This window comes from Nansenia antarctica, assembly GCF_963989245.1.
Source record: "Nansenia antarctica genome assembly, chromosome: 5".
Taxonomy (NCBI): Eukaryota; Metazoa; Chordata; class Actinopteri; order Argentiniformes; family Microstomatidae; genus Nansenia; species Nansenia antarctica.
In genome coordinates, this window is record NC_137690.1 from 68491700 (window position 1) to 68507572 (window position 15873).

The following is a 15873-nucleotide window of genomic DNA, read 5'->3' on the forward strand; positions in this document are numbered from 1 at the left end:
TCCCGACTGTGATTGAGGTCATAGTAAACTAAACTGGAATGGAAAGCATCACTCGACCGTCCAGCTTACGCTCCTCTCTTGTCTTTCAGGCCCAGGAGAGTGTTAGCAGTAGCACCTCCAGTCAGAAGAAGAAGAATAAGTTTGTGGCCCTTTATAACAAAGAGGGCCAGGACAGGCTGGGCGTGCTGCTGCCTGGCCGCTACACCTGCGACTGTCTGGCCCAGAAACACAACCTCATCAACAACTGCATGAGCTGTGGGCGCATCGTCTGTGAACAGGAGGGGTCGGGGCCCTGCCTTTTCTGTGGGAACCTGGTGAGAGAGACGGTGGTTCTGTTGGGTTCTAGGTCTAGCTTAATGCCTGCTTGGTGTTCATGTGTGTTTTCCTTTGATAAGTCAGACTGAAATGACGACGTGTGTTCCATTAGAGCAACAACAACGTAGCACAAACTGAAGTTTCAACGTTTATTTTGAAAGTAAAGTTAGTTCCTCAGCTCAGAAACTGAGCCAAAGCTGTTTTACATTGTAAAATACAAAACAAGGTGGCGCTCATGGAAGCATCTAAATCAAGAGTAAGATGAATTAAGAGTGCCCAGAATCGAATGTTGTCCTGCGACAATATCGCATCGCACGTCAATGCACACTAGGGCTGGGTTCAAAAAAATCGATTTCCCGATTCTGAATCGATCTTCATTGAATGAGCGATTATCGATTCACAAATCCCGAGATCGATCTTTCATTTTTTTTTATTTTTTATTTGCTTGCAGCTTCAACCCGCAACGAGATCTCGTGGCCAGATCTCGCGCTACAAGAATTTATCATATCTCACGCAACGACCAGGCTTAAAGGCAGATGTCTGGGTGCATTTTGGATGTAAAAATGATGACGATAGAGACGAGCAGGACAAAAGCAAAGCCATATGCAAGCTGTGCGCAGTGGAGGTTACATTTAGTGGAAACACCACAAATCTACGGAACCACTTATTGAGGCATCACCCTGACGTGAAACATGGAAAAGCGGATCCGAAACAAGCCTCGCTGATAAAGACGTTTGGTTGCAAATTACAATCAAATTCTCCACGTGCCCAACAAATTACTACAGCGTCGTCAGTGTCGTCAGTGTACTAGAACCACGCTACGTGTTACCGACACGCAAACAGTTGAGTGAAGTGATAGTCCCAGACATGTCCGCGCAGGTGAAACGTGACATCGCAACTTCACTCCAGCCAGCAGAGAGAGTTGCCATAACGTGTGACAGCTGGACATCCAGAGCAATGGACTCGTACCTGACAATCACTTGCCACTTTATCAGCGAGGCTTGTTTCGGATCATCTTTTCCATGTTTCACGTCAGGGTGATGCCTCAATAAGTGGTTCCGTAGATTTGTGGTGTTTCCACTAACTTATTGTTACTGTATACTACAGTATTTTAATAATCATTGATTTTCCAATTATGTTTATTCCTGAATAAAATCATCCAATCTCCAAAAAGTGAGAAAGCAGTAATGAAGGGCTTTAGTTTCATGGACATTATGGTTTACAATGTGTTTTTTTGTTCCCCAAAATACCCTCATCTATTGCACTATTTTTGTTTGAGTTTTGCACATTTTTATTTTGTATATATATATATATTATGCAAATAAGCTATTTGAGACAGTCCTGAGGGATATGTGATGTCTTGTTTACCGATAGGCTATGTTTGTAGCCCCTTTATTTACACTGGCTGCAGTAAAGCACTTTTTGTAGTGTCTGATTTCGCAAAATGTTGGTCAATGATGTTCATTTATGTTCCAATAAGAAGTACATTCATGTAACTGCTTTGGAGTAAATGCTTAATGTAAACATTGATATGTTTAACAATGCTACATGTTATAGGGTTCCTTGAACCATTTATAGCATTAGTTCTGAGTAGGGCTGCAACAACGAATCGATTAAATCGATAATAATCGATAACGAAATTCGTTGGCGACGAATGCCATTATCGATTCGTCGGTTTTTTGTTTTTTTTTTTCCCCCCCCCCCCCCCCCCGGGTTTTGTTTCCATAACAAACCTACTTCCTGTTGACGCACGCCACGCTGTCTTGCGGCCGGTGTAGGCATCGCGAATCATAGCGAATCATAGCGCTACCTATGGCCGGAAAGGGTAGAACCTATGACTGTCCTATGACTGTCTGCTGTCAGGACATGCTAGTGAGTTAGCTAGCAGGGTTAGCTCGCTGCTGCCGCTAGCTGACTGTCACTACGCTGCTCGTCCAGCTGTAGTCTGCGTAGCTGTGCTGAGAACCAGAGCACTAACTATGTTTCTATAGAGGAGGGTTACACTAACTATGTTTCTATAGAGGAGGGTTACAGCTAACTTCCTATTGTTTTATTATATAAGTCCTGCTGGGCTCAGCCCTTCCATGGTCTCCTGCTCTCCATGCAAATGCAGAGTGAGGCACTGACTGTCGCCTAGCCTATTGTATGGAGTGAGAGGACACATTGCATTGTTTTGGAGCATATCTGTTATATAAAAACATTAGTGTCTTGTCTGTAGCCTATATTGCACTTTGGGTTACTGACCTTTACATTAAGCAAAGTTATTACCTAAAACAATGCATGTATTGAGCTAGAGTTCAACTACTTTATTGAAACAATCTACCGCCATAGTCCATGGCCTGTTGTTAAACCTATTTGATGTAGCAAAGCCTTTTTTATTTATATTATTATTTATTTTTTATTAATACTTATTCATTTTGCACATGTATATGTATAGGCCTGGCTGATTTAGAAAACATAAAATACAATTTGCAAAATAAATGAAAAAAATAAAAATAAAAATAAAAATCTTTCCCCCCCGCTTTTTGTGTATCCGATTCATCGATTAATCGATAAGATAATCGTCAGATTAATCGATTATCAAAATAATCGTTTGTTGCAGCCCTAGTTCTGAGAATCTCTTCATATTCAAGGAAAATTGATATTGTAACTAAATCGAATCAGAATCGAATCGAATCGAATCGTGAATCGAATCGAATCGGGAGCTGTGAATCGGAATCGAATCGTTTTGGGAAATCAGTGGCGTTACCCAGCCCTAATGCACACGGCGTGCGATATTGTCGCAGGACAACATTCGATTCTCCATTCACACCCACTCACTTCGGTGGTGTGAATGGAGAATCGAATGTTGCCGTGCGACAAAATCGCACGCCGTGTGCATTGGGCTTTAGTCAACTTAGATATAAAATGTGCCCTATGAAAGACAAGAATTACAATGGGGAAAAGTCAATTAGTGATTTCCATTTCAGTCCTTCAGTCATTTCAAGTTCTTCCCATAGCATGATGTCATAGCATGATGTCATAGTGTGATGTCATAGCATGATGTCATAGCGTGATGTCATAGCGTGATGTCATAGTGTGATGTCATAGCATGATGTCACAAATGTGTTACTTTCATGGTTTCCCAGGTATGCACCAGGGAGGAGCAGGAGATCCTGCAGCGCGACTCCAACAAAAGTCAGAAACTGCGCAAGAAACTCATGGGTGGTGAGAACCAACATGTATTGGATGTATCTGATGTGGAAATAGCACATGACAGAGAAGTTACATTTGTCTTGAAAAATGTGTGTGTGTGTGTGTGTGTGTGTGTGTGTGTGTGTCTGACAGAGGACAGGGACTATCTCCCCCAGCAGGAGGCTAAGATGAAGGCAGGGCTGGAGAAGGCTCTTGAACACAAGGACAAACTGCTGGAATACGACAAGAACAGGTAACATACCAACCTTCCCACGTCCACATCACATCCTATGCTGTTCAACACTCTCTTAGCAAAACCCTAACGAGGTTAGATGGATGTGTGCATACATGCGCTTAATACAGGGTGAATAACCATACAAGCTTAATGAGTACCGACAGGAAATGACATCACAGCGCTCTTATCGAACCGACAGTACGAGGCGAACACAGGTCCTGGACGACGAGTCCGACTATTTCGCCAGCGACTCCAACCAGTGGCTGTCGCCCGGCGAGCGTGAGAACGTTCGCAAGAAGGACGAGGAGCTACGCGACCTTCGCCACGCCTCCAGGAAAGACCGGAAGGTCACCTTGGACTTCGCCGGCAGACAGGTGCTCGATGAGGGAGATAACCTCAACCGCTACTACAACAAGTAAGGAACCGATCCCAATCCCAAACAGACCCCCTAAGCCCCTACCTCTAACCCTTGATGGAAGGAATACCTTCTTTTTTTTTGGTATTCACTCCAAACCACTCAGGGTTCAATCCGTTTGATCCATTCTTAGTTTGTTAGACTACCAAAAACTAAGACCGGATTACTGTTGTATTGCCATTTCATGCCAATAGTCCTGTGACAGCACGGGCTTTCAACCGTGTTAAATAATTGCCTCCTCCAGGTTTGACGAGTCAGTGAAGGCCCTTAACGCCGGCCCTCAGGCCAAGTCTCCTCAGGGGTCACGGGGACCGGGGCAGCAGCCGCTCAGAGAGCTGGTGAACCCCAACATCCTCCAGGCTGCACCCGAGGTGGGTATGGACCTGCCGCGCGCCGTGTGGGTCTGGTCACCTGACATGATACAATCAGGGTTCCCACGGGTCCTTGAAATCCTTGAAAGTTTGTGAATTTGAGAAAAAGAAATCAAGGTCTTAAAAGTTTTTGAAAATAGACAGTCATTGAAAGTGCTTGAATTCCCCCCCCTCTCTCTCTCTCTCTTTTTAGTTGTTGACTGTGAGCGGATAGTTCCTATTATATAAATTCTCATCTAGATCTGTCTCAAGCTATGCCGTGTTGGGTCTTTGAATTTGAGGGAATTGAGTCTTGAAAGGTGCTTGAAAGGTGCTTGAATTTGATGTTTCAGAAGGTGTGGGAACCCTGTACAATATCGGGAAAGGGATTCAAAGTTTTAAAGTACACGAAATGCATTTGAATATGCTCTAAAGGCGGTATCTAGGCAACAGGTCACAGCCATTGAAGGCGACCCCCCCCCCCCCCCGGAGCAATTAGGGGTTCAGTGCCTTGCTCAGGGACACTTCGACACGTGACCAGCAGGGGAGTCGAACCGCTGCGAGCTGCCGACTTTACGATCATTAGACACCGGCTCTCCACCCCCCATATACTACAGGATATGACAAACTTACAAGTTATTGCAGTTAATATAATAATAATATACGCTAGAGATGCTCCGATCAGGGTTTTTGGTGCCGATCACCGATCACCGATCACTGGAATCAGTGATCTGCCGATCCGATATCACCGATCACCGATCACAGCGTCGAAAATGGCAATTGAAGCATTCTATTTATTGTGTAGCATTATTTATGTTTTAAATTATTCTTAACACCATTGACATTGTATATTAAGTATTTAAATGAAATTAGGAGATGAGAAAGTATCATGAATTGACGACCATCTGTTTTATTGAATTCACAACCACCTGTAGCTTACTTCAGGAAAAACAAATAAAATGTGAAAATAAAAATCATAATAAATAAAATGTACACTGTCACATCAAATGTGCAACATTCCACTCGAATGAGAGGAACTAGGGGCTCTTAGAGAACTTGGAGCTTATACTGTAACTGTAGCTTTCCTGAGGAACAATAAACATACCCAAACTAAACTGCAACATAAACAGGCTATAGCCAAATATAAAATACTGTTTCAAGTCAGTCAGTTTCAAGTCATATTTAGGAGGAGATAAGACAGCAAGTCAGCAATAATCAATAAAACAAAAAAACAAAACATTGCACCTAAGGAGATTTCAGACTCAAACCTTACTTCTGATTAAGCAGCATCACTGGCAGATTAGCCTTGAGAAATACAAGCATCTCAGCGTTTTTGGCACTCAGCCTGTTCCTCTTATCATCTCAAATATGTCCTGCTGCTGAAAAGTCGCTCGCTATCTACACTTGTGCAAGGTGCACAGAGGAAGACCTAAAACTCACGCGCTAATAGTTGTTGTTGCTATGGGCCAAGTGACTTCCTGCTCGCGGGGTCACATGACGTTGGTGAACACTACCTACACTACGCTCGTGAAGTCGCGCTGGAACTCTGACCAGCACTCGTGGAACGCCTCTCGTCCAATCAAAGCACTCGGTCCCTTTATGACGTCGAGCCCAGTGTGCGCTTCGGCGCTCTCTGAGCGAATCGACGAACGCAGCAAATGCCGTATGATATTCGTGGTATTGAAAGACCTTGCGTGCGTTCCTCCGCAAGGTATTTCTTTTGAGCAGACATTACAAACGGCATATTTGTTGTCTCTTTCCGACACTGTGTAATATTTCCAGACTGGCGACGCCATTTTGTAAACTGATCGGTCATGTTTGCAGGGATTAAAGTTCTCCGTCACTACGACGGATTTCCGTCAATTTTTTCCAAGTCACGACGGATTTCCGTCAATTGGCTACGGCGCGGGGGAATTAAAAAAAAAACTAACTGCAATTGCGGCATTGCGCCGACGTGGTGGCGGGGGCGCTGTTACGAAAGTTAGCTTTCGTGTTTGCTAGCGAAACAGCTGATAGTTGATGTTGACTGCTCAAGGAGAATACATATTTGAAAGTACAGAATGCCTGAGAGCCTTATATTGCATTATATTACATTATATTTTGAATGGTCATCTGGTGCCTGAATATTGTTTTTTCCTTTACATATACAGGTGCTGGTCATATAATTAGAATATCATCAAAAAGTTGATTTATTTCAGTAATTCCATTCAAAAAGTGAAACTTGCATAATGTATACATTCATTCCACATAGACTGATATATTTCAAGTGTTTATTGCTTTTAATTTTGATGATTATTACTGACAACTAATGAAAACCCCAAATTTAGTATCTCAGAAAATTAGAATATTGTGAAAAGGTTCAATATTGAAGACCCCTGGTGCCACACTCTAATCAGCTAATTAACTAAAAACACCTGCAAACGCCTTTAAATGGTCCCTCAGTCCAGTTCTGTAGGCTACACAATCATGGGGAAGACTGCTGACCTGACAGTTGTCCAAAAGACGACCATTGACACCTTGCACAAGGAGGGCAAGACACAAAAGGTCATTGCTAAAGAGGCAACAGATGGTAACATGGACAGGATCCTTAATGTTCTTGTAAGGTACTTCGATGAGGATATGGGGAAAGTGTTGACCCAGCATCTGGCCTCAAGGATAGTTAACATCGCAGATGCCTCAACCCTCACACACACACTGACAGATATCCTCCAGTCATACAACCTGAACTGGAATCAGGTTGTTGCTATACTGCTGGATAACTGCAATGTGATGAGAGGGAAAAGGTCTGGAGTGGAGACACAAATCCGAAAAGAAAATCCATCACTCCTGGACATCAGCGGAGACACGGTTCACATGGTCTCAAATGCAACCAAGGCCCTTTTGAAGCCTTTCCAGGGATTTGTGGATGAATTTTGCTCTGATGTCTACTATGATGTAGAAAAATTCCCCAAACAGAAGGAGCTTTTTGGCGAGTTTCAGTCCTTGCTCCATTTGGAGAAGAAGAGCTTGATCCGTCCCATCAGCAGCAGGTTCCTCCAAATGCTGGATGTGTGCAACAGAATACGGGAGCTTATGGATCCATTGATTGTGCACTTCTACAGCTTCCTGTCTCCTCAAGAATACAGGTACAATAGCATTAGCATTCTCTTTTTATGTCTGTTTTCTCTGTACTAGCAGGCCCAATTTGCTAAATCTAATTAAATAAATCAGAGCAAATATAGCATTCCTGTTCCCCCAACTGTATAATGATATGCTTTTTGTGATGCAGATGGCTCCTGAACCAGGTTCTTGATCAGCATGCAGTTACATCTGATGAGAAGGCAAGGATCACGGTTCTGCAACTGCAAATGGCAAAATCTGCAGGGACCGGAACTGATGTCAACCAAAACCGGAAGACACGCATCTGTATGCTTTTCTCAGAGTTCAACAAGCTCACAGCCTTGATTGATTTATACAGAGGTATGTTCTCGGGCTGGGTGATATTGGAAAAAACTGACATTGCAATATTCTTTTTCACTGCAATATATAGGCCTATTGTGATACATAAAAGAAAACTGGCATGCAGGCACGTGTTACAGGTTTACTTATCTAACTTAAGATCAGTAAATCTGATTGGCTGACCTGGCATGTAGGAAAGAAGCAGCTTCATTGGAAGAAACATTACACAGCAAAAAATAACGATGCAGTTTTTTCAGGAGTTGCAAGTGGGCTTAATAGGGACGTTTACCCTATATTGTGCAGCCCTAGCTCAGTCACTTTTGAAGTGGAAAGAAATGTACAGAGATGTCTTATCGATTTATTTATTGTTGCATATTTTTCGTGTAATGGAATCTGAGTATGTTACATTACTATGTTTGTGATCAGGAAAGAATAGTAAAACATATTCAGCGACTTTTCTAATCAGGCTTAATTGTGATTTTCAGGTGTACTTCCAACTTTTCCAGGTGGATGAAAAGCCCATGCTCCACGCACTGCATGCCGAAATGATGCTACTGGTCCGGGAACTTCTCTCCAAGTTCATGAAGCCTGTTTACATCCCCCTGAGTGTGAAGGGCTTGTTGAAGCTTGATGTTCAGAAGAGAGACCTGCAGTACCCTGACCAAAGGTTGTCTGTGGGGAGATTCAGCTTCTCTACCTTAAACAAGGCTAGAGTGGAGAAAAGGCCCTGGGTGCAGAACGTCTACAGCTCTCTCAGAGAAGGCTACATCAATGCAGCAACATACCTCCTGAAAAACCTTCCCCTCAACATCCACATCATCACCTCTTTGTCTGTGCTGACACCATCATTGATTCTCCACGAATCGGTCCAAGGGGCATTCAACACCTTAGCCAAGGCCTTGCCAAATGCAGTGAAATCTGAGGAGCTTGGTCAACTGAATGAAGAGGTGCGAGCCTACCAGATTGACGCAGATTTAGGAGCACAGGCCAAACACTTTGAGGAGAATACCGAACGAATCGATGTTGACTGGTGGAGTAGGATCTTGGCCAAGAAGACGCCAGAAGGAGGGATGAGATTCCCCATCTTAGGGAAGTTGGTAAAGGCCCTTCTGTCATTGTTCACTGGCCCTCTTGTTGAAGGATCATTTAACATCATGGATGACATCATAGAAAAAGACAGGGTCAGGCTGAACATTGAGACATGAAGGCTTAGCCATTATCAAGTCCCACATGAAGGCAACAGGGAAAACGGCCTCCAAAATGGAAATCAGCCCTGCACTGAGGAGCTTGTGTCTGTCTTCTTATGAGAGATACCAAAGTCATCTGAAGAAGAAGAAGGAGAACATTGACAAGCAAAAGGAAAGGAAACTGATGGAAGCTGTGAAAGTCCTCTCAGCAGTTAGGGTAAGAAAAGTAACAGAAAAGTTAAAGAAAGGTTCCACCTCTTCTGCTCCTGCAAGAGCCTCCTCCTCCACTCTTGGAGTCACAGCCATTTCACCTGTTAGAGCCTCCACCTCATCCTCCTCCTCCTCCACTCCTGGTGTCAGAGCCACTGCATCTACTACAGCCTCCTCCTGCTCCTCCTCCTCCTCCACTCCTGGAGTAAGAGCCACTGCACCTGCTACAGCCTCAAAATCCTCCTCCTCCACTCCTGGAGTCAGAGCCACTTCATCATCTAGAGCCTCCTCCTCCTCCTCCCCCTCCTCCACTCCTGGAGTCAAAGCTGGTCCCACAGAAGAAACCCTGAAACGGACATCAGGTGTAGCCAAGCTTCAGGCATAATCACTTCACTGCCAAAAAGCAGAAAAAGTGAAAAGCACTATAGTAAGTATTACACTTATTATTATTTAATGCTGTTTTGGTATTTTTCAGTGATCGCTCACTTCAAAACAAAAACTGTGTTTGTTTGGTGTTATACTAGACAGCTGCCATCTCAAGGTGGGTCTTACTATTAACCTGACAAAAATGTCAGTATGCATACAGTAGCATTGCATAGTCTTAACATCATATGTTTCTTTTACCTGCACAGAAACTGGCTGATTGCAGACACCAAAGACTAGAGGAACCTCTGGATGCAGAAGACGTGTGGATTAAGTGCAATACAAGACACATTCAGTTCATGTGTTTTTTTGTGTTTTTAGTTCCTTGTTCAAGTTGTAAGCTTGCTCCGTTAGCACAATGTAAATAAAAAACTTGCACTGAAAAGTTATGTAGATGATTGATTATTTGTATGTCAGAGTCAACCCTTGCAATAAGTATCAATTTTATTTCATGAATTGAAAACAGCATTGATATCACATAAAAGCAAACTGGCAATAGAAAAGCTGTTCAAAAGAATCTTCTTCCCTTAAAACGCTAACGTTATAAAATACAAACATATAGTGGAGGTTAAAATGAGAATATGACTTGGCTTGAACAAATTTTCAGTCAGGAGATTTTTTTTTGCTTTAATCCCTGTGTTTGATCGGCCGTTTTGAGAACTCCGATCAAAACCGATCAAGGCCATATCGGCCGATACCGATCGGCGCCGATCAGATCGGAGCATCACTAATATACGCCATTTAGCTGCCACTTTTATCCAAAGCGACTGACATGGCAGTGAGCACATTATTATTATTTTTTAAACCCATAACCAGTTCATGTCATTCTACTGCTCATAGAGATTATGGGGTATTTGCTCCTGGTTAAAAATGTGTGTCGGTGTCAGGGTTGGGACGAATTCAGTAATTGGGGGGGGGGGGGGGGGGGGGGTAAAGGGCATTTTCAATGGATTTTCAATTCATTGAGTATCTGGGGCATACTGTATGTTCCAATAGTCAGCAACTGTGCATGTTGAAAATGAAACTGCCAATCGGAATTGAGTTTAAGATACTCCCTGAATCGGTGGAATCGAGGAGGAATTCGACCCAACCCTGCTTGGTGTTTTTGTGTCTGTCGGTTGGCATCATGTCTGTTGGCAGGGTGTTTTGTTTGCTTGCATAACACAGCAGCATGTCTCCCCTGCTGTGAGTGGCTGTATCGACCTTGTGTCTCTGTCCATCCGTACTGACCCACACGTGTCTGTCTGTCTGTCCTCTAGTGGGTGGATGTGGGCGGCGGGGAGAACTTCCGGAGGGGGCAGGACAAAGGCGCTGGCACTGAGGAAGGACCGGGTGGCTCCAGAACGCTCCCCGGCTCCGTCTGCAGGACAGAGAGCTGCAGGAGATGGCAGATGGGGGGTGGTGCCTCAGCATGCACCAACCCTGGGCCTCGCTGCTGGTCACAGGCATCAAGAGGTATGGAACCAACCACCAACACACAGCCTTATTATTATTATTATTATTATTATTATTATTATTATTATTATTATTATTATTATTATTATCAGGGTTCCCACAGGTCCTTGAAATCCTTGAAAGTTTGTGAATTTGAGAAAAAAGAAATCAAGGTCTTAAAAGTTTTAGAAAATAGACATGGGTCATTGAAAGTGCTTGAATTCCCCTCTCTCTCTCTCTCTCTATCTAAAAAAAATTATATATATATAATTTGTTTTTTACTTAGCTCGTCAACAAGTAAATAAGTCTCTGTATTGCTTAACTTTACACATATTTCCCAATATATTGTTTTGCTGTGCTGTGGTAGAGAAGGCAAGAGACCATCTCGTGTTCTCACATTCAAGGCTCTCTTTTTAATTGTTGTCTGTGAATTATCGGATAGTTCCTATTATATAAATTCTCATCTAGATCTGTCTATGCCGTGTTGGGTCCTTGAATTTGAGGGAATTGAGTCTTGAAAGGTGCTTGAATTTGTTTCAGAAGGTGTGGGATCCCTGTATTTAATATTATTATTATTATTATTATTGTTGTTGTTGGCAAGGCTGCATTAGAAAGTACATACTGCAGCACAAACGAGCCACAAGGCTTGCGATAGGACAAAGGCTGTATGATATAGGGCTATTGTGGTGTGTGTGTAGGGTGGAAGGGCGTTCCTGGTACACTCCACCGGGGTCGTCTGTGGATCGCCGCCGCAGCCAAGAGGCCCAGTCCTGAGGAGATCGCTCAGGTGGAGAGCATGTATCGCCAGATCTACAAGCGAGGTACACACACACACACACACACACACACACACACACACACACACACACCTCACACACACGGTAACATGAGGATGTTTTATCTAGAGTTGTCATGTTGGAATTGAGCTGTACGCTGGGTTAGGTTGGTCATGCTCATTTCTGACTGGTTCCATATGATGTGCGTCGTGTACTGTGATGGATCATTGACTGGACCTCTCTTCTGTCTCCTCAGATCCCAAGTTTCCTAAAGACTTTCCCCACTGGCTGCCTCCTGGGCTGTGTCAACATGACTGACTGTCTCGCTCAGGAGCAATTCAACGAACAGGTTAGTGTGTCCCGCCATCTATACACGCACACACACACACACACACGTGCATACTCACATGTCATTGCTATGGGGATATATACAGTACTCTATGTTGTATCTCTGGGTTGTTCAAAACTCTCATAGCTTGTGTGCGTGTGTCTGTGTACCATACTCACAGATTTAGGGGCTATCGTGTGTGTGTGTGTGTGTGTGTGTGTGCGCGCCACGCGTACCACACACACACACATTCCTAGAAACACACAGGACAGCCTCTTCACCCTGGCCAGCCACGTTGAAGTCGTCTGTGGACTGTTTTTCCTCTCCGCTCTGCCAGGAAAACACTCCAAAGAGACGAGCTAACGCTCTGGAAAAACTGATGGGATTATTAACTCTCCATTGCTGGAAATAGTGTTGCCAGCGTGTATTGGGCGGCAGTTCCACAGGGTCGTTATCTTCTTAGCTTAAGTGGGGGAGGCAAGATAAATGACTAAAAAGAAACCCCCCCCAAAAAAGATAGAAGTCAGTGAGAGGTGTACAGTCGTTAGTACTGAAGCCTTTTTATGAACAGTTCCACCGCACACAGTTTTGTTATTGTTTCTGCGTTGTTAGGCTACAGGTTGAACTGTACGACAGTATTATTCGGTCACTCACCTCGAGAGAATTCCCTGTCAGATTTTATTCTTTTTTTTTTACTGCTATGCAGCATCTCACCAGCAGAGGGCGACGTGCACCACAGTAGCACCACGAACCACCAGCCAGCAGACATTTTGCCCCCAGGCTACACCTAAGCTGTAAAAACCAGCCCATCGACCAACCGTTCCTCACAGATTACCAGCAAACCCCTCCCCCCCACCCCCTATAACATAGACAGTAATGTGTGATCATTAAACACGCCTATCGACGCCAACCAACCTGTCCCACGAGCAGTATGCAAAGAAACCCACGTAGTAGGCTTTTGGGGGGGAGGCGAGATTTTTCCGCCGACAATCCCGAGGTGATTAATAATAAATGGACAGGGTTGCGCCGCGTCTCTCTGTAGTCGTGTCTTTCATCCTTCACCTTTCATGCTGGCGGAGGAGGAGATGGCCGGGCCTCTCTCTCTCTCTCTCTCTCCACCCCACAACCCTCCCAAACGTCTTATGAAGAGCCCACGATCGGCTCTCTGAACACATTTACTGTAGCTGTACCGAGGGTACCACCCCACCCACCCACCCGCCCGCCCACCTTCTATCCATGATATCGTCTATTATTTGGGCGGAGGTTGAGTTTCATTTCGAATAGCTTGGTTTGGTGTCGTCGTCCACCCCCCCCCCCCCAACCCCCCGTTTCTTCTTCTTCTTTATGTGTGGTTCCTTGGGAGACGGGAGTGGGGGGAAGGGAGAGAGGGAGAGAGAGAGAGAGAGGAGAGGTTTAAGACAAAGAGACCTGAGGTGATGTTGTTCCTGTTCCTGTCAGACGCTCGTGTTAGCCACTAATGTTTGACCAGCGAGACCATTATTCTATTAAGTAAACATAAAACAGACGTGTATGTTCACGTGCTTTCATGCATGTCGATTTTAGAAGTGTGTATGTGTGTGTGTGTGTGTGCGTGTCTGGGAGAAAGCGTTCGCCCTACCTCCAGAGAAAAAGCATGTCTCTAAATTACCTTGCTCTAGGCTTTATTGCATCAATGCGATCGTGACTGTGCAAAGATCTGTAACTGCCTCCCTCCCTCTCCCTCCCTCCCTACCCTCCCCTCCCGCCGCGCACACTCACTCACCCCGCGCACACTCACTCACCCTCACACACACACACATTAGCTTTAATGAGATATTGACACAGACACAGTTGTTGAAATCGTGCACGCTCCTTTTCTGCTGAGATACTAACTGCTTTGGGGAAGTGTAATTGCCACTGATTAGGTTGCAAGGGTGAGGCTGGTATGTGTCTGTGTGTGCGTGTGCATGTGCGTGCGCGTGTGCATGTGCGTGCGCGTGTGCGTGCGTGCGTGTGTGTGTGTGTGTGTGTGACTTTGACTTCGTAGAACAAATAGGAGTGTTTGTTTAACAAAATGGCCATGTTGCTACTCTGGGCTTCTGATAGGGCTTTCACACCGGCAAAGAACCGTGCCGGTTCGCGTTCGTGTTCGGAAACCTCCGAACGTTGGCGCTGTCTGGCGAACGAGCCCGCGTTCATACCCGTTCATACCAGTGTACGCCAGACAGCGCCAACGTTCGGAGGTTCCCAAACGCGAACGCGAACCGGCACGGTTCTTTGCCGGTGTGAAAGCCCTATGTGAGGACCCAGCCTGGTAGAACCTCTCCATGTTCAGGTGTCCGCCTGTCCGCCTTTCCCCTCTGGGGTCTTTTCATTGTTTTTGTTAAAGGAGAGTCGAGTTCCACCCTCCTCCTTTCATAAGCATATTGATATATTTCAGACATGGAGGAATGGTAGAAAGGGTGTGAGACCAGAAGTGGAACTCTCTGGGGTGGATGTACAGTACACGCACATTCTAGTTTTCGGCAGTCAGGCAAACCCCCGCTCGAGCCAAACCCCACCACCCCTCCTTTGTTTTTTGTCTCCTCCCTCCTCTCTCCTCTCTCTCCCTCCTCTCTCCTCTCTCTCCCTCCTCTCTCTCCTCTCTCCCTCTCCCTCCTCTCTCCTCTCTCCCTCCTCTCATCCCTCCCTCTCTCTCACGGCCACCGAATGATGTGTGCGAGCGTCTCAAAACCGTTTCATCCTGTGTGCGTAGGGGAGCAGAGGGACAGCCGTAAATAAGACCATGCGGTAAAGCCTCCCAGAAGAAAGAAACACAGAGAGGAAAGGGAGAGGAAGGGAAAAAAGAAAGAAAGAAGAGAGGGAATAGATAGCCGGGGCTGAAAAAGCAAGCAAAGACCAGGGGCCATATGGAATCACTCACTCCCAACCGTCCTAGCCGTCGAGGAGCAAATCAGCTGTTCCGTGTCAGGTAATAGGAGTAAGCGTATCATCGCTAGTCCCTTTGAATACACACACAGACTGCTAGCTGCTAGCTCCCTGGCTCTGCCGCCGTGTGTGGGAATGGCTTTACTGTACTGCACTGGGGCGGGGGGCTGAGGGGGGGGGGGTGATGAATCAGTCCCCACAAGGCTCTCCCAACCTACTCGGAAACCTCTCCTCCTGGTGATCCATAGCCTGGGGGGGTGGGGGGGGTTGGGGGGTGGACGGACGGACAGAGAGGGAGGTTGTGAGGCCATTTGAGGAGGCACGGGATGAGGAGTTCAGTTGAGTGAGGATATTAAAAGGAAGGGTACTTTTCATATGGGGGGAAAATAAATATCAAGACATCACCAGATTCCCATCTGTTTTGGCTTTAACAGTCCCACCGCTTATTAAACCACACAGTTCATTGATCTCCCCTTACCCTGCTCAAGCTTACGCGAGCGCGTACACACACACACATACACACACACACACACACACGCAAACACACAGCCCTTCTATCTCTCACCACCCCCCTGGTGATTACCGCACAGCCATTAGTATCCATCCTCTGCCTCTCTACCGCTGTGCTCGCTCAAACAAGGGATAAAGATGCACACAAGACCTGCCTGCTGCAGAGAGAAG

The 15873-nt window shown here is 45.3% G+C and overlaps 1 protein-coding gene across 1 annotated transcript in view; it reads left to right on the top strand.

Moving 5' to 3' along the window:
* trip4 (thyroid hormone receptor interactor 4) overlaps window positions 1-15873 on the top strand; it is a 58374-nt gene that overhangs the window by 4314 nt on the left and 38187 nt on the right. The window contains 12 exon segments of the mRNA XM_080530810.1: window positions 90-314; window positions 3444-3522; window positions 3643-3742; window positions 3924-4139; window positions 4384-4510; window positions 11007-11068; window positions 11070-11097; window positions 11099-11202; window positions 11880-11903; window positions 11905-12002; window positions 12214-12233; window positions 12235-12306. Coding sequence (XP_080386936.1) covers window positions 90-314; window positions 3444-3522; window positions 3643-3742; window positions 3924-4139; window positions 4384-4510; window positions 11007-11068; window positions 11070-11097; window positions 11099-11202; window positions 11880-11903; window positions 11905-12002; window positions 12214-12233; window positions 12235-12306 — 1155 coding nt within the window.